The 19,733-nt window shown below is 40.5% G+C and overlaps 1 protein-coding gene across 1 annotated transcript in view; it reads right to left on the reverse strand.

The window, feature by feature from the left end:
- The window catches only part of LOC127582010 (neural proliferation differentiation and control protein 1-like), a 144,946-nt gene that overhangs the window by 61,233 nt on the left and 63,980 nt on the right, over window positions 1-19,733 (reverse strand). The window contains exon 2 of the mRNA XM_052036925.1: window positions 19,502-19,645. Within this exon, the coding sequence (XP_051892885.1) occupies window positions 19,502-19,645 (144 nt within the window). The remainder of the gene's footprint in view (window positions 1-19,501; window positions 19,646-19,733) is intronic.

Raw genomic sequence — 19,733 nt, forward strand, 5'->3', positions numbered from 1 at the left:
TACATCTCCCAATGGGTAAACTGGGGATCTCTCAAGTCTGAGAGCAATTGCTGAATGAAGGGCCAAGCACTTCAAACTGGAAACAAAGTGCAGCTGTTCTAGTTACTTCTGTTTCTCTCTAACAGATACTGTCCTTCATATTGAATATTTCTAGCATTTTCAGATTACAGTTAATGTTTCCAGCACCCAGTGACATATTCATGAGTGCTTGTGTGAGGGAAGTCAAACATCCAAATGGAGTGGTTAATTTTTACAGTTCATTCAGAAAACTGTTCAACCTTTGACGTCTCCTCTCCAGAACTAAGATGGTCCTGATCTAGTACGCAGACAACTTTAACGAATGTGTACCCTCGGAGAATGACTTGGAGCTCATTCTCCAAGTCCCTCACAGAAAGGCACTAAAGCTTGGGCCTTGCACTAAATATCCAGAAGGGGTTTCTACCAAATTACTGCCACTGCTTAAAATCAGCCCGAGAACCAAATTGCACAGCAGGACCCTGGAGAACATGGTTCATTTGTGATACCTTGTAAGTTACCTCTCAAGGCAGACGCTGATGACGAAATAGAGCACCACTTCCAGTGAGCCAACAGGATCCTCAACTGATTGACGAAAAGGGTATTCAAAGACCAAGACATGAAACCAAACAGAAAGTTCATGCTCGACTGAGCAGCAGTAATCTCTACTGGCGAGTCGCAGACAACCCATACTGGACAGTGCTGGGCATTGGAGAAATACTGTCTCCCAAAATCCTCCAAATTCATTGTCATGATTGGCGAACCAATGTTGATGTCCTTGGCCTCGTTCAGGCCAATATGCCCAGCATGTCCAACCAGCTGCAAAGTGTGGGCCACATTATGTGCAGACCTCTCACTAGCCTCCCAAAAATAGCACTTTATTACCCAAGGGAACAGATTTCCAGCAAGAACGAAAAACATATTCCCAAAGTCTTTTTGAAAAAAATAATGTCTTCATTGATTCATGGTAATCTGTGGCTCATGAGAGCTCGGAATGGAGAAGGAACAACCAGGAAGACACCAAGCAGCTGAACAACAGGAGTATGTGCCCTTATGCGAACAGCATGAGCACAAGATGAGTAACACTATTAAACCACCTGCTCCACCTACAACAGAGCCTATTGATCCCACACAGAGCACTTCAACCACCTGAGAAACAGGATCATCCTCCATCTGGAGGAACTGCCTAAGTAGTGATAAGAGAGAACAAGGGCAGAGAGAGAAAGCTTCACCAATATCTCAAAGTGCTGCTTTAAAGAGTAGCTGAGGCATACGAAATAGAATGATTCAATCTGGATTAGTTAACCTTCACCACTGAGGGGCTAAGGAAAGCACAATATATCTCTACATCCTGGGTTAGGGTCAGCCATAGGAAAAGTTCCTTGCTCCAGAACTCTAACAACTCATTTGCATGTAGACATCAGGAAAGGCCATGATGCTCTACAAAGATGAATGTCCTCCCAAAACTTTCCATTGTGGCGACTCACCGTCTAGTCGGGCGAACCGGCTCGGCAGTCGGGTCGCGCGGCGTCGGAGCGACGAGGCCCAAGATGGCGGTGGGCCTCGTCTTTCCGAGCGACGGGGAGAACCCGCGCGCGGGAAAGTCCTGATGACGTAGGACTTACGTCATTGCCGGTTTTTTTTGGGGCGGGAGTTTTTCTCCCTTAAAGGGCCCGCACAAGGCGGGAAAATAAACCAGTTCTGTTTGGCAATCCTCCGAGTAGAGTCTTGTTTTATTCCGCGGTAGCAACCGCTACACCATCATGCATAACCCATGAATAAAACAAAGTACAAGGAAGTGTTCAGAGCCCACAAAATCAAAAACTAGTGAAAAGCCTATATCTTAGAGTGAAAGTGCTGGTTGTGGGGTGGGTGGGAGTGGTGGGGGGAGGGGAAAGAGAAGATTTATAAATTTTACAGTCAACTTTGATTAACTGAATGAGATGATTTTAGTTGCAGATAACATGGATTTGGAAAGACAGCTCAAATCAGGGTAACAAACAGCATTATGATACAACAAATCATGAACATGAAGTGGTATTAAAGTACCAGATTTACTAATAAGCTAACAATTAGAGCAATTGCACTCATCTCCCAGTGAGTAAAATCATCACACAAACACATGCAATCAAAGAAAACTTACTCAATTATTTAAGATATTGTGGCATTACGGCAGAGTTCAGCTGATTAAAAATACACAAAACAATTAGATGGCTTTGATTCTTTGTTGAATTTGATTTAATGCAAAAGAATTTAAAGAAACAGAAGCATAGCTGTAATTGAAAATTGAATAAAGTACATTTATATTTATCTTAAATGAAAAGGAAATAAAAAGTTTTCAACTAATAATGAAGCAAAAAATGGAGAAAAAAATCCAAATCCTATGTTGTAATCTGATCTCATCTGACAGTTGTAAACAGAATATAGTAAATAAACAGGAATAAATAAAGGCTATAATTTAATCAACCGAGTTAGGTTAGCAATTCATATGCAATTATTCTTTGCACCAAGTGATAATCTGCAGTTGATAACCAGGAAATCATGGTCTGCATACATGGTATGGAAGACAACAGATGATCACAATGAGCTAACCTAATCAGAGCATTGATGGGACAGTGTATTCTGAGCTACTTAGTCGATTTGCCCGACCACTGATATGAGAGAATAACCTCATCATCACTCCTTGATATCCTTTGTTTCTGGGTAGGGATGTTGGGTGGATGGGAGAAATCTAAAAAATATTTTTGAGGTTTCTCGTGGATGAAAAGATATAGAAATTCAACCACTTAATACTGACTCACATTTGCTTTTGAATACACTTCCTGTAAACTACTCATCAGCTCTTTTGGGGGTCGGTGTGTGCAAAATCATCTTTGAGTTTCAAGTTTTGGTACTCTAAGTGAGATATGCCTAATGAGAATAGAGCCAGTAAGAAGCAGTCTTTGTGTTACATAAGGGTTCATTTCCTGGGAAGCCAATTTCTCTTCACTGTTTTCTATAGTAATCCATTTTGTGTTTCTCTTCATTCAATAATCACTCTAACACTAATCAGAATTAAACTAATGGAATATTTACGACATCTGGTCATTAATGAATACTATGAAATATTTCTTATTACTAGCTTGAAGAATTTATGGGAGAATTTGCGTAAAGTTGGATTTCTGTAAGTCACGCCATTTGTAACACCGGGAGACCCTGTACCTTAAGGACAGCAGCAGAACAGACATGAATTGGGAGTAGGTGAAGTGTTTGTTCTCTTTGTTTGAAAGGGTAAAAATAATTGTGGGAATCAATGAGATTTACCTTTACAGATGAGGAGGAGAAAAAGTTCCACTTACCCAAGGGCTCTGTTTACACTATGTCAACAAAGTTGTCATATCTTGAGAACATTTGTTGATGTGACTGGGTGGAGTTGAAAGTCCTGCCAATACTTGAAGTCCCTCCGCTTCCCCCCTTCCCCACCACTGGCCCCCAAAATCCCAGGTATGTGGGAATTTCACTCAGCACTTCTGGACCATTTCCACCATACAAATGCATCATCAGCAGCTTAGTTCCTTTAACTCCAGCATGGACAAGTTGGGCCGAAGGGCCCATTTCTGCACTGTGCTGTGCAGCTCTATGATTCTTGTGATATCTGGTCTGGCCCAAAATTCTTACCCGGCAAGATCAATCTCAGATTTGAAATTAACTGAATCCCATCTTTAACCGCTGTTTTGGGAAAGTACATTCTAGATTTACACTAGCCCTTGTGCAAAAACGTTTTCTCCCAATATTGCACTGAACAGTGCTGAGCTCCAATTTTTAAATTTGTGCTCTCTCTCACCCCAATCAACTCACATAATAAACTGAAACACTTCAATCAAATCACCTGTCAGCCTTCTACATTGAAAGGCACAAGGCCAGTCTGCACAGCCTCAATACATTATCTCCAATATCGTGATGAATCAGTGCTACAGCCTTCCAAGGCCAATGCATCCTTTGCAAACTGCAGTGCCTTGAAAAGAACTAAACAATTCTGAAAGTCTAGCCCTCACCACATAATTATAACCTTCCACTCCTTTGTGTTCCAGCTCCAATGGCACGAGAGAAAGGCCAAAATTCCATGGCCTGGAAATTTGATATACCATTTTATTCCGCCCTCCCCTGTCCCCACCAGAATATTTCCAGATGAAAAAAAATCATTTTTCTTGATTTAAAATGACCTGGATATGGGTGATATCACGTCACTTCAGAAATTCGACTAAACACTTCCAGGTGCGAGTTATCCTTGCCCTATCACAATGACAGTTGTGAATGGCATAATATCATTCCCTGTGCAATGTTCCCTTTTGATCATTGATCCTTCAAGCCTCTCTCAACGTGACCCACCAATTTCATTCTCAACGTGCACCCCCCAACACCCCCACCACCCAAGAGCCAGACCTTGACTCTCCAAGATACCGCAATCCTCCTGACCCTATGCCCATAGCACCTCCAAGACCTCTCCAATTGTCTCAATTTTCTTAGCACCCAAGGCCCCTCTGATCCTCCCAACCTCACCAATGCCCTTCCTATCCCCCTGAACACCACTCCTTCCCTACAAGGCCCCCACCCACTACAAGTCTCTTTACATCCAACCAAGCTCACATCTCAATTCAAACATAGGCCTGTATCCCTCTAGTCATTTCACACTCTCCAATCACAGGCCCCAATCCCTCCATATTCTTCCCAGTTCTAGGTAGCCCACCATCACCCTATCACTCAAAATCCAATTCCTCCAAACTCCAACCCCACCCAAGGTCCCAAGCCTACCAGATGACCCTCCATCACCACTGACCCAAGCCCCTGACTGGGCCTAGACCTGTTGGCACTCCCTTCTTCCTGACCTCCAGAGCAAATTTTCAAGCACAAAAAGTGCTTGTTAGTTGTACCACAGTCAGGCACAATTAAAATTAGAATTTCTAGGGACCTTTTTTCTTAATTTCTTTCCCACCTTTCCATGGATTTTCAGCAATTTCTGTATCGGTTGATTAATGTTGGTAATCGTTTACAACTATTTCAGCCAAATTGATAAAATATCATGAATACAGATGGAAAGAAACAATGGAACAATGGAATAAGTTGTTTTGTGAAAAGCACAATTTTTTTAAAAAGCTGGTTTTCATTTCATCAAGTTCTAAACAGCAATCCTCCAACTTTTTGTTTTGTAATGATTAGCATATCCTGGTTGGACAAAAGACAATTTTACTCTCCCCCCTACGTAATACATCCAAGGTGGTGATAACCATCCACATAAATAGTTTTGGAAAACCAGTATCCTTGGTTTTAACTGTCTACTCCCTTCATTTGAACCACTATACGTTTGATCCCTTGGTAAAAATCAATTTTTCCAGCCAAGATAAAACTAATTAGCTGAATAGGATGTGGAAGATTATTCTGGTTAATTCATTCCAACAATATTATTTAGAAGTCTGTAAGATCATAGCCCTCAAAATCATTTGATGAATGAGTTCAGAGCCGAGTCTGTATTGTGTTTCCAAAAATAATATTAGCCAAGTTGACACTATAAATGAATTGAGTTATAAAAATTTCTGGGTATGGTCTTGAGACCACTGGACAGAAAAGAACCATTAAAAAGGTAAAATTCTGGCAACAAATGTGTTTGAAAATAAAGGTCTTGGGTAGTTCTGGCAAAAAACCCAAATTTCACTTTTAAGGCAAATATGTGGGTCAGATTGAAAATGTTAATTTGATCATAAAGGCATATTAAGGGAAGGCTCTCTGGTTTAGAAGTAATATTCAGAAGTTTGAAGAGGAAACATACCTGTGAATACAGATGTTAGAGTAGGCTGAGAAAGAAGTGACACAGTTCAAAGAAACATGGTATAACTGCATTGGAGCTTCTAAGCATGAGTGCAATTAAAAAAAACTGAAGCAGGACAATGGTGACATTCATAACAGATATGACATGAGAGCAGTATACAAAGGAATTTTAAAAATTGTATTAATCTACCACCTGATCCAAGAGACTCAAATTCAAATACAAGAGATACACAATCGGAAAAGCAGAATTTATCCCTGCTATTTTGATACAAAACTGACCTATTACAATTTAACAAGACTAAATTTGGATTTGAACATTAAAGCCATCATAATTCTGAGATACTGAATTGAATTATGCTAAGTCAAATTAAACTGTTGAATGTTAACAACCTTGAATGTTAACAACCTTGAATGTTTTCAGTTTCACTGAAGAGAAACAAGGAACAGAGAAAGGAAAAATGCAGTTATGAAAACATCAACTATTTCAAAATCCACAGTCCCAAAATGGAATGTCACATTAGACATACATGAAAATGGAATGTCACATTAGACATACATGGCAGACCTGCAGACATTCTGTTCGAGGGTGCTCCAAAATCAGCAGTATTCATGACCCAAGGTATGTGTGTAACCAAATAAGCCGAATACAAAAGGAAAACCTCTCTTTTGTATGCTTCACCACTGCAGGAGGAGTTGGGAATCAGAAGAAAATAGATCGGGAGGCAAGTTGTCAGGGGGAGGGTGGATGGTCAACTCAGTAAGTACTTAAACTGCAGACCCATCTGAGGTCTGGTGCCAAGATCCACGGACCAGGTCCTGGTCAGACAATTCCATGTTAAGTAATGCTGAAGTGGATCTTACAAGGCCTTGTGAAAGCTTGTAATTTTGCACATGCTCCATGTTGACTGCAGGCCACTCATGTGATGTCATGCTTGCACATCTAGACTCCTCAGTCCAAATACTTGTCTGACATAGGTAAGAATTGGAAGGAAAATTGCAAACTTTGTGCAACTTAAACATTTGAATTATTTTTCAATTAAATTGAATCATTTAAGCACAAAAAACTTGATCCAATTTCTGAGCAGGCATTCTTTTCTGCAGCAATAACAGTAACTTATGAAGATGGTGTCTGTGGTATTTAGTTGGCACTGTGCTTTTTCCATAAACTACAAAAGGTATTTGTAAAAACCTTCATTTTATTTTCCTTCTGCTCAATTTACCACCAAGACTAATTAATAATTTACTGAGGAAGAAACCTTTCCACTTCAAATGCTCCATGAAATTATGGTGTAACTGTTTATGGAAAGCTGGTGATATGCAAAAACAGTCTGCAGAAAACTTGCCCATCTGATTTCCCTCTTACATTAAAAACAATCTTAAATGTGCATCCCATTACTTGGTCAGATACACTGCCTGCTGATTTTAGCTACCAACATGCTGGTGTTGCTTTCAGATTACTGAACAAGATTATGGACCATTTACCAATAATGCTTTCAGAGAAACATTACCTGCAGTTTCATTTGGAGTTTCCAGGAAATATGACAAATGTTCAGGCTAATAGTGGGGTAGAATGAATTGCCCTGCATGGTATCAAGCCTCTTGAATGTTGCTGGAACGGCACACATGGAGCCAGACAAATGGAGAATATTCCATCAATCTCCTGACTTGTGCCATGGATATAGAAAGGTTTGGGGAGTCAGCAGATGAGCAAGCCACTGCCGGATACCCAGACTTTTGTGGTTATGATTAAACTGGTGGGATTATTAGAAACTTGCATAGTACACAGGAATGTCATTATACAGTTTCAGCTGATGTCATGTTTGTACATATTCAGAATCTTTTTAAATGCATTTGCTACTGACAGGCAACCAAGCCTCATTTCCTTCAAGAACTCAGGATAGTTCTTGGATGGTCACCTCCTGGGGAGCTTTATTACACACTGATATCCTTAGCCATCTGCTGCCATGCTCTGCCTTTTCCAATCTGTGTTCTTCTATTGTTCAAGTTCCCTGGCTCTAATCATGGATGCATTTTAACCACAACTACTCGTTAATTAATGAAGTAATAACAGGGGAAGAAAAGAAACTGCAAATTTAGAACAAATATTTTGTATTTGGCCTCACAGTAGAAGATACTGAAAGCATTAGAATACTAGTGGAAAATTCAGGGACACAAAAAAAAGGGCAAAATTCAAAATATTCATTAAAAGAAAACAAACAAAAAGATCACTAGGCAAACTAATGGGACTTAAGGATGTCAAGTCCTCCAGATCTAATGGGCATTAAAAGAAATGGATGCACAGATAGTAAATGCATTGATTGTGAATATCCAAAATTTGCAAGATTCTGAAAAGGTTCTAGTAAATTGTAAAACTACAAAAATAACAACCCTATTAACCAATAATACCAAAAAAAAATTGAAAATTTATGAGATTTTTTTTCAGAGCTCTTCTTAGGCATTAAATATTTGGGTGGACCTGACCCAAGTACTTTCAGTCTACCTGAACTACAAAGAGGAACTGAACATTTGTGCACCGATTTTCTGTGGGAGACCTACTATAATTTATAAGAAATTAGACAAATATATCTGAGAGAAAGAATCAAGCAAGAGATGCCAAAGAAATGCCTTAGTTACCATTATGGAGGTTGCTTACAAATGACCAAAAAAAATCATTTATTTTGGATGCGTCCAGCAGAATGTGAAAAACTTTCCTCACTAATCTATTTTTGGCTAAAGTTCTAAGATAAAACATGATTGCCCTGGTCATGGCATGATCAAGCACCGTTCAACACTTTTGACAGTGGGGAAAACTGCACATTCGGCTTTTAAACTCCCTTTAAAATCGATAAATGTGGAGACTCCAACATGTACTGTAACAGATTGTTCTATAAGACTGTAAATTTATTGGCTGGTATGAAAGTACAATGGCTCACAAAGCAGCCACTGAAGCATTAGGTCGAATGTTGCATTATCTTAGACATAATAATAAATTAATGTGAGATGTTACTTTGGTGCTAGCTAGAGAATTTGTCAAATGCTACCAGTAATTCCATGCAGTACTGAAGCAAATGAATTGAAAGCCTGTATTAAAGCATCATATTTGGGAAAATGTTAAACAATTACACTAGAAAATCAATACGCGAGCACATTTGGCAGATGATCCATCAGCAAGAGAGTTTGCTTCAAATTTACTCAAATTAGGAAATGGAAAAATTAAACAAGACACAACAGAAATGATTTTGATGAAAAACTTGGGCCAAATTATTACATCACTTCATGACCTGATGCAAGCTGTTTTCCCGAAAGTCAAGCTTCTCAGACAAGCTATACATATAAATCTATTAAACAGTGTAACAGACATCAATGAGGCTGTACAGTTTCCTGTTGAATTTTTAAAAATCTGTCACCACTTGGTGTGCCATCACATTATCTTGAACCAAAAGGAAGTCCAGTCATCTTTCTCGTGAATTTGGATCCACCAATACCATGCAACATACAAGATTATTGTTCAAAAATTACCACTACATATAATCAAGGCTACTGTAATGACTGGTAATGCTGTTGGGGAGAATGTTTTCTTCCCTCAGATACCAATCATCCCACCTGATCTGCCTTTTCAATTCAAGTGACTTCAGTTCCCTGTTGAACTTAATTGTGCTATGAACATTAATAAGGCACAAGGGCAATCACTTAAAATTGTTGGCCTTGGTCTCAAAACTCAATGCTTTTCCCATGGTTAGCTATATGTTGGTTGCTCTAGAGCAGGAGATTAAAATAATCGATACATTTCTTTTTAAACACTACATTTCTTTCTTTTGAATCCAGTGTAGTCTGAAAGCACTTCATCATTGAAATCAAGTAAATTTACATATGGTGTATAGGTACATGCTTACATAAAGAGAACTATATTAAATGTACTTGTTGTAATTTTTAGTGTGTATACTTTTATTGGTAACTTTAGTTGAACTACATAATTTTAACCCACTAGTTATATTATTCATGGAATAATTATATACTTAAGTTAGATTTTATTTCATTTACAAGGAGAAAATAAAACTTGATTGCATGAACATAAATGCAAACATCACAATTGCCAGCATAATGACTGGAGCAACACCGGGTGTAGCAGCTAGTCTTCCTATAAACAAACCTTTTAATAAGGCACAGCAGCATAAATGCATAGGTAAAATTTTCCTGTGGAGGCACACAGTCTTGAGCATTTTCAGGACCGAAAATTGACAGATTTTTGGTGAACCAAGAGATATAGGGCTAAGTACTGGAAAGTGGCACTGAATTACATCATCCATGATCACATTGAATGAGAGCAGGCACTTGAGGCTGAATTTCTCACTCCTGCTTCTATTTCTTCTTTATACAAAAAAAAATGTCACTTTTAAATGTCTACATCACACTAAAACAATTGTTTTTTTGTCCATCCATGATTCTGTTTCGCTCTTCCATTTTCACCAACCGCTCCCATTTTCACAGCACTTTCCGTTGCTTTGCGGAAGATGCAGCACTTGCAGTTTCATCACCCATTCAAGCAGGAATCCAAACTGTCCTTCCAGGTGAAGCACCAACTCACAGCTCATGATGTGGTCTCCTCCACATTGGGGAAACCAAATGCAGACTGTGTGACAGCTTTGCAGAACACTCCATTCAGTCCACAGTTAGCTATCACTGTAATTCTTCCCAGTCCCACTCTGACTTCTTAGGTCTTTGACTTCCTAAACCATTCCAAATGATGTCCAATGAAGATCCAGAAACAACACCATATCTTCCTAATAGGCACTTTGCAGCCCTTGGGACTTAATATTAGAACTGTCAGGAATCAACCCCCCACTCAACCATCCCCCTCTACCCCCACCTCCCCCATCCACACACATAGAATTTTAGTTTCAATTTGTTTTTACTTTTCTCTTTGTCTCTAACTGCTTGTTTTTAAGTGACGGTTACATTGACCACCCTATCACAACCATCCTCTCTGTTCTCTCCCTCTCTGCAATTTAAAACATTTGCTTTCTGATGAAGGGCCATTAAACTTGACAAACTTTAACTCTGTTTCTGTCCTTGGATGCTGTCTAACCTGCCCTGCCAGCTGTCTCTGTATTTTCTGGATGTAGTTTGTTCCAGCTATGGTTTAGAATTCATTTGCTCCCAAAAGGAATGTTAAAACAGGTTAGTGCTTTGGTCTATTGCAGTTTTCAAGAAAATTGTTAAAGGACATTGCTGGAACACACTTTCATCCACCACCACCACCCCCCCGCCCCCCCAATGCTTCCTTGTTTTGCAAGTGCCATGTCCTAATAAAAATATCCACAGAAATTTTGACAGCTCAGCCATGACACTTAGCCACACAGCCGTGACACAAGGATACAAGTCCTTAAAGGGACTACACAACACATAAACCACTGCTGCAACGTCATTTCAGACAGGAAGAGAACCTTCTTGGGCTAGAACATTCTGCTCCTCCATCTGATGGGCACTGGAGCAACTGAGCCCCATGCCCAGGATTTGCACAGGGGGCAGCGGAATGTATAGTGCACGTATTATCCTGCCCCTCCACATCACTCCTTTGCTTCTTCAAATGGTTTTACTGTTTAAGGGATTTTGAATATTTGCTGGAGATTGACTGCAGGCTCATCAGGGGGAATCTCTAACACCAGAGGTCACACCCAGAGATGAAGCAAGAGAAAGAGTTTGAGGATTAAAGCCCCAATGGCCAATGCGGGAGAGGAACGACACTCCACGTCATTGCATCTATCCTAGCTGAGTGCCATGAAAGCAGAATGCAAGTTAGACAGGCGCGTGTATTGCAGGAGGGGAGATGCTAGCCACTAATGCACTGCAGTCAGGCAGGAGAAACAGAAATCTATTGTGACAGCTCGCCAAAGGTTAATTTAGAAGGCAGTACTACTGCCTCAGAGGAATCAGATCAAGACCATGAGGGAATGCAAACTGAAATGCTTAGTGTGTCGTTTAGCCTATTAGAATGAATGCACAAAATGATTCAGAGCATGAATAACAACCTTACACATCCAGCAGGGCATCTTGCAAAACCAGGGCAGCCATCACTCCTACTCCAGAAATGACAATGCCAACTACAGTCAACACTCTGGCAGCATGGTAGCTGATAATTCAGGCTTCTGCTTTCATGGAGAAACAGACCAAGGCTGTGGCACTGTGGAACCTCAAGCTGATTCCATCAGCACTCTGCTAACTGAGCCAGCTACAGGTCAATCTCCATCATGAGCAGATTGTTGTTCCATAGGAGAGATGGTTCACTGGACAACACTGCAGCATTCAGGGAGAAGGCAGCAATTTTGCATAAGTGTGAAGACTTTCACAAATGCACTAGGTCAACTCAGCTCCACACACACCATCATCTGCCAGGTCTCAAACGAGTGCTGTAGGCACTGTGGAGCTTGAAATTCCTGCAGACTCTCAGGATTCCTATACTCACCACAAGCATGCCAAATAACCTCTTATACAGTTAATGAGCAATTCAGCAACTTCAAGCAGATGTGTGCTTATGTGGTCTGTAAGAGGAAAGAGTGCTCTAGATGCTTTGACCCATGACCGAAGGGTCTTCTCAGATGTTAACAAATGTCTGTTGTAGAGGTTACAGAAAATTAGACTAAACACTGAAAGATGTCAATGATTAGGCTGGAAATTAGATGCACTGTGTATGTCATGAAAACACATGTTTTTTATTTATGAGGTCTCTGACTGCATCTCCAGTTGTGGTTCCTTTCTACACCACCTGCCATTCTGAATTTCCACCGATATATTCTGTGGATGCTGTTGTTAATGGCCCAGCTCCCTTTCTTCTTGTCCTCCTCCTCTAGTTGCCAAAAGCACACAAACAAGATTTTTGTTCATCTGTTTGCTATATAGTATACAACAGATGAAGCAGTAAGGGATCCTGTTTAGTGATTACTGAATGTTGCCCCAAGGTGGCATAAAGAGCAAAATCTCCTTTCAAAAAGACTAACAGTAGTCCCTGCTCAACTCCAGGAGCTGCCACGAGTTTCATTATAGCACCATTCAATCCTATTGGCTGGAGAAGGAAACACAGGAGTGAGAAACAGGTAAACAGGGATAATTTAGCCCCTGTAAGATATAGGTGTCATTGAGCTCTCAGGACACCTTGCATTGAGTATGATGAGGTTCCTCTCATGGTTGACCATGATCTGAGGGCTGAATGAGTGGAAGCCTCTGCACTTCAACAAGAACTCTGGGTTCTGAAACAGAATCTGCAATTACGCAAATGCAGTCTATGATGGCCTGAACACTAGGGAAGCCAGCAATGCTGGCAAATAGACCAACCTTTATCAGTTGTGTCAAAGGCAAGGTAGAGGAATTCATTTTTCCTGAAGTTGAGCATCAGTGACCTCAGCAATATTATAGTGAGTAGAAAATCTTTGAGATGTGGTATTGATTAACAGCAGCCACCTGGAATGATCAAGGTTAGGAAGAAGAGTGTGACAGTGACTTTGAACGTGACCTTGATATCAATTGGCAGATTAATCCACACATAGGTGTAAACTCACAGTTTAGGTTGTAGATCAATGTCTTGGCAACACTTAGCTTGCAGAGACTTTTGCTCCTTGGAGAAGTTGATATAGGAACTTTGGTCCCTGTAGAATTTGAGGGGAGTCCAATAATGCCTCCTTCCTTGGAGTTCCTATCTATGCCTGCAGTTTCTCCATGCTCCAGTTCCAAGTTTTCCAACAAAAACACAGGCACTCATTGAAAGTAGTTTCCAAGTCTTAAATTGTTGTAGAGGTCAATGAAATTCTCAGTAGAAAGTAGTCTTTATAATGAGCTGGCAACCTCTGAAGTGCTCTGCAGCATAGTGCAGAGGTCACAACTGTGAGTACAATAAGTCCCTACATTGTGCAGTTGCATGATAAAAATCTGATTGGTTTAAGACTGGATAAAATTTAATTTAGCACAGCAATGCTGAAAAACAGCATTACACACAACATGGCATCATTAGGTATGGGGACCAGCAAATGTATCAGCCACATAACTGAGTCTGCAACTCATGCTGTACCCGGAATGGTTGTTATCATGGTTCTTTTCCGATGTCGTCAATTTTCATGAATCATTCAGATAAATATAATCCCTAGGCCAGATGTCCTTCAGCCTCAGGTGATGAAATAAAGCAAAACAGTGGTTGGATCAGAGCTACTGGGTCACAGTACCACAAGTAAAAGGAGAACTGAATGGCAAACAATTGTTATGATAATAGATGTTGCTTTAACAATATGAGCATCACAAATGGCTAAATCAGGATCAGAGGACATCAGTTGATGGTATTCTAGAACATAGAACTGAACAGCACAAGATGACCCATGACGTTGTGTTGAACTAAATAATCTAATGATGCCTAATTAAGCCAATCCCTGCTGCCTGCACATGGTCCAAATCTAATGAAAAAATAGACAAACTAACATTATGTCCTCTCCTACCCTGATTTCTTGGTACTGAGGCTCTAATTTACCCTCAGTTGGCTCCATTGTACAGGCAACGTCCTTCACATGCCTGAATCTAGCTGTCCGAACTCCTGAGGTCTGTAGACATTTCTTCCTGTAGCAGGTAGTGAATTTCTAATTCTCTACCCTAGAGACTTGTGGATGCTGGATCAGTGGGGTAATTAAAGAGGAAGTAACTCTGTGTGTGCAATTCCAGTCAGCCCATTACAGGAAGGATGTGGAAGTTTTAGAAAGGGTATAGGAGAGATAGGACAAACTTAGGTTGTTTACTCTGAAGCCGAGGCTGAGGGGAGACCTGATAGAAGTTTATGAAATGATGAAAGGCATAAATAGGGTTGACAGTCAGAATCTTTTTCCCCAGGGTCGAAATGTCAAATACTAAAGGACATGCATTGAAGGCGAGGGGAAAGTTTTATGGGAGATGTGTAGGGCAAGCTTAAAAAAAAAACAAATAGAGTGGTAGGTGCCTGGAAACGGGCTGCCAGGGGTAGTGGTGGAAGCAGATACGATAGAGGTGTTTAAGAGGCTTTAAGATAGACAGAGGAATATGCAGGGAATGGAGGGATTATGGATCATGTGCAGGGAGAAGAGATTTAGTTTAATTTGGCAGCGTTCGGCATAGATGTTGTGAGCCAAAGGGTCTGTTCCTGTGTTATACTGTTCTATGTTAAGTAGATACATTTTTGAAAGATCAGGGAATGGGAATCTGGCACATAGGAGGAGTTAAGGACTGGGGTAGATCAGGCATGATCCCATTGGAAGGCAGGGAAGGCTTGAAGGGCCAAGTGACCTACTCCTGCTCTTAGGTTCTTGAAAGAGATTGTAATCTCTGTCATGAGAAGGGACTCAGGTGGACAATGTTCAAGAGTGTTCTCAAAGCCTCCTTGGTGAGTAAATGCCAGGAAGAACAAAGGAGTTGATGGTAATAAGGGCACTACAATTAATATGAGCATTCCTAACCTCAAAATAAATCAGCCTAGGTTCCCACTGCTCAGTATTATCCAGTGAACCCTGATAAAAGGTCAAGACACAGATGCCGGATGAGGACATGACTAATATTTCCACATTCTGTATTCTTGTTCCAGAATAAAAAACATACTTGACTATATTTTACATTAACAAAGCAGTTCAGTAATGTTGGGAACAACAAGTCTCATATTGAAGTGAACAAAGCTATATCTTCCTAATTGAAACTTCAATCACTATTCTCTAATTCATCACACTCCTTTCTATTGTTGATGTAAATAATTGAACAACTGTAACCAAAACATATTTTTTTATAATTACATTCAATACACCATAACATGCAACTTGTCCCAGTCTGCCAGAGGCCTGTACTACACAAAGCTGATCTTTCAGATTATTAACAATGCAATCAATATGGACTTCAACACTATTATAAGATATCTTTGGACCAGCTGCTTAGTTTCTCCCCCAGTTAGAAGAGCAGCTTAGCTCCAAGGGAACCTGTACTTATTTAGGATTAACACAACAATTGCCTGTGATCCCTGGATTTGACAAAAATTTCCACTGAACATCTTCTCCAGATTATCACAATGTCAAACTGTGTCCCTCCTCAAATCTATTTCTTGCTGGTACTCATATTTCAGTAAATTTAAAGAAAAAAATTAGAACAGTGCCATAACTCATCCATTTGGGCTGTTACTCAGTTGCCAGCCCTCTCATCTCCAAGTCAGAATTTTAATGGACTTGAATCATACTCCAGAGATTTGTTCACATTAAGCACTGTACTGAGAGAGTGCTGCACAGTTGAAGGTACCAATTTTTATCTTTCAAATGAGGTGTGAAACTGAGGCTTTATTTGCTCACTCAAATGGATGTGATAAATCCAGTTAAAGAGCAAGGAAATTATATATTTATCCCCAAATCAACATTACTTTGAGACTTGTTAAGATTACAGGAGGTACTGTAAGTAAAACTGTTCTACTGATTCACTTTTGGGTTTCTCCACCAGCTTCAGCAGTTTGGATTTGCTTCTGCCGTTTGAGTCCAATTCTCATGCATCACTATCTCCCCACTAAATGCTTACAGTCCATGCTGAATGGAAAGAAGTTGTCCAAGGAGAAGAGGTGAATGGCCAGGAGATCCAACAGTGACCAAAACAGGGAGAATTGGAGAAAGTGGGAGGGAGGGGACAGATGTTCAGAGAGCAAGGTATGTGCGAGGGGCAAGGAGGATGGAAAAGCAAGGGGTGTAATGAGAGGATGGGTTTGCAGAGGGAACGAGTCAAGTCAGGTTAAGTCGAGTCATGTCAAGTATATTGTCATGTGCACAAGTACAGTGAGGTACAGATACAATGAAAAGCTTGCTTAATGCAGCATCATAGGCACGTAGGTAGGTAAGAGAACAGGAAGTAGAAAGAATTGGAGAAGCAAAGAGCATAAAACAAATATGGGAAATGAAAAAACCAGTAAGAGGGAGAGGAGGGAGGGAGGGAGGGAACCAGAATGACGGAATGAAAGCCAAATAGATAAACACACACACACAAAGACAAAAAAAGGTGATTCTGATCTCAGAGCACCACAGATATTTAGAACTGATGAGAGATGCAATTAAATTTTTTGGGACGAGTGTTCTGATTGAACATCAGTATATCAGAGTGTTCTGATTGAACATCAGAACACTGCAGATGCTGAAAATTTGAAATAAAAACAGAAAATACTAGGAAAACTCAGGTCAAGCAACATCTGTGGAAGGAGAAACATTTAACATTTCAGGGCTGGGATGTGCTTTATCAGAACTGGGGATGCGAGGAACCATGTGGCAGAGAAGGGGTAGTTAAAATCAGATTCAGCTTGTTTGTGCAATATATTGTTAATTAAAGTGGTAGGCAGCCAGAAGTTCAGGGTCATTCCCCTGCTGACCGAGCTACTTGCTAAAACTAGATAGTACGTGTTTATTTTAATGTGGGATAATGTATGTGCTCAATATTCTACTAACACAAAAAGTTCAACCTGTAGGTAAAATGGTGGGTTGCAAAAAAATGCAACATCCCCATTGATTACTGGGAATCTCTGACTCATGACTGCTTGAAATGGAGAAGCATTCAGAGTGGCACTGAGAACCTCCAGTCCATGAATCAGGCGCACACAGAAATTCAGTACAAGTTGTAGAAGCAGCCTACTTCACAAATAACTCAACCACCCATCCCAGTCACCTCAGAGCCAGAGTGAAAGCAAGCCATCCCGAATCCCGATGGACTGCCCAAGTAAGAAGATGAGCTGTACTGCATCAACATTTATATTAATAATCTAAAATGCCTTTATTTCTATTGACAATTGCTATCCAAACTACCCCTAACACCTAAACCTTCTTGCCTGTCAAACATTTCTGATTGCTTAAATGGATAAGGAGGGGGATTTTGTGGGAGTACATTTTCCTGTATTGATTGCTTCATGCAGGAGATGACTCAGGAGAGATGACGTGACTAGCTAAAAAGACACCAGATTCTGAGCTTCAGGACGATAAAAGATTTCCAGGTGGACGGATGAAAAGGCTTGAGCATGTTCTCTTGAAAAACTGCAATATTCCCAGCATCTGGCTAGCATAAATGACAGAAGGTGCTCTCCACCTCCCTAATTACTCACCTGCCTGCCACGTCAAGCATCTCCTGTCTGACCTGCAGGATCTACCTCATTACCCACTTCAGAGCCCACAGAACTGGCGTGAAAGCTAGTCATCGTCTATTCCAAGGGGCCGCATATGGGGAGGAGTCGCAATGCTCCAATCGCCTTGAGTTAGAAGCAGAGTTATTGGACCAACTAGTCTTTTCCCATGCTCACAACATCCAAAAGCAATAAACAGTCCATAGGGGCCAGGGAGTCTAGAAAACCAGCAGAAAGTTTCAACCCTTGAAATCTGGACTGCTGATGCTTGTTTACTTATACTTAATAAACAAGTAGGGCAGCACAAGTGGTAGAACCACTGCCTCTCGGCCAGAGAGCTGGATTCAATCCTGACCTTGGGTGCTGCCTCTGTGGATTTTGCACATTCTCTGTGTGGCCACATGGGTTTCCTCCGGTGCTCTGGTTTCTTCCCACATCCCAAAAGACATGCAGCTTGGTAGGTTACTTAGCCACTACAAGTTGTTTCTAGTATGTACGCAAGTGGTAGAATCGGGGGAAGTTGATGAGGATGTGGGGAGAATAAACCAAAATGGAAGCAATGTAGGATTAGCATAAATACGTGGTTGATATGGATTGGGTGGGCCGAAGGGCCTGTTTCCATGTTGTCGCTCTCTAGCACTCCAAGTTGACAAAAAATAGCCAAGAACAATTCCAGAACCTTTGCTTCCATCAAGGTTCCTGCCAATATTGCAAATTCAAAAAGCCTTCGAATCTCCAAGACATAGGATAGACACATGTTGCAGTGACTCGAGAGAATGTCTTCTGCTGTAAAAAGCTACAGGATGTTTGTACAGACCATCACTGCACCATTAAATAACAGCAACTGCTGGATTTCTACCCATGCACAATTTGATATGGAAACCCTGAAATCGCTGTTAGCGATTAAGCCCTCCTCCACATTTAGTGCTGTTTACAGTATTCTCCATAGGGATCAAGAAAAATCTCTTAAAGAACAAGAATTTATGCTACTAACAAACAGAACCCTCTGAAAAATAGCCTGAAAATCTTGTAACCTCATCCAACAAAGAGTTTCAAATGGTATATTTAGCAAATTCTCTGACCAGAGATTGTTATGTGTACTATAATTCTCTTAAAATATTTCAAAATACATCATGGATTCTTCTCAATATTTATGATATTTAATCAAGTTTTGCTAATCAACCACTATTCAATCAATTTTTATTTAGCACTCTGTGTTAAAAATGGTGCCTTTTCCTTCCTGGTTTGCTGACCATCAAAATTTTCCAAAGTGGTTGGCTGCTAACCTTGCCAAATATCAACACATTTGTTGAACACCAGGGATCCTCCTTTGAAGTGACGTATAGTAAAACAAGTATCAGAATTAGGGAAGTTTTTGCACACAGATCTTTGTGGGGACCTAGCCTTCAAGGCTACCAGCAAGTGCCATTGCTTTATGGCTGACTAGAAATAGCAGCAATTGAATCTGTTGCAAAATAACATTCCTTTGCTCAGGGTCTACAAGTAAATGCAAAGGACTCCATAAAAGCCAGAATTCAAACTTTTTCCATTACATACCTTTCTGGACAGAGGGCTTCTGAACACAATTTCCTTCTTCATCTTCAATAAAGTCAGGGAGACATGAGCCACAGCCATTCAATCCACGTGTGCAAGATTCTCTTCGTTTAATTGCACAGTCCAATGCTCTGGAACAGTCTCCAGCTGAAGGATAAAAGCATGAAAATCAGAACTACAAACCTCTGCTTCTGAACATTTTCAACATGATAGCAGTGGACAAAAGAAACTGTTC

Source organism: Pristis pectinata, chromosome 23, assembly GCF_009764475.1.
Source record: "Pristis pectinata isolate sPriPec2 chromosome 23, sPriPec2.1.pri, whole genome shotgun sequence".
NCBI classification, from domain to species: Eukaryota; Metazoa; Chordata; class Chondrichthyes; order Rhinopristiformes; family Pristidae; genus Pristis; species Pristis pectinata.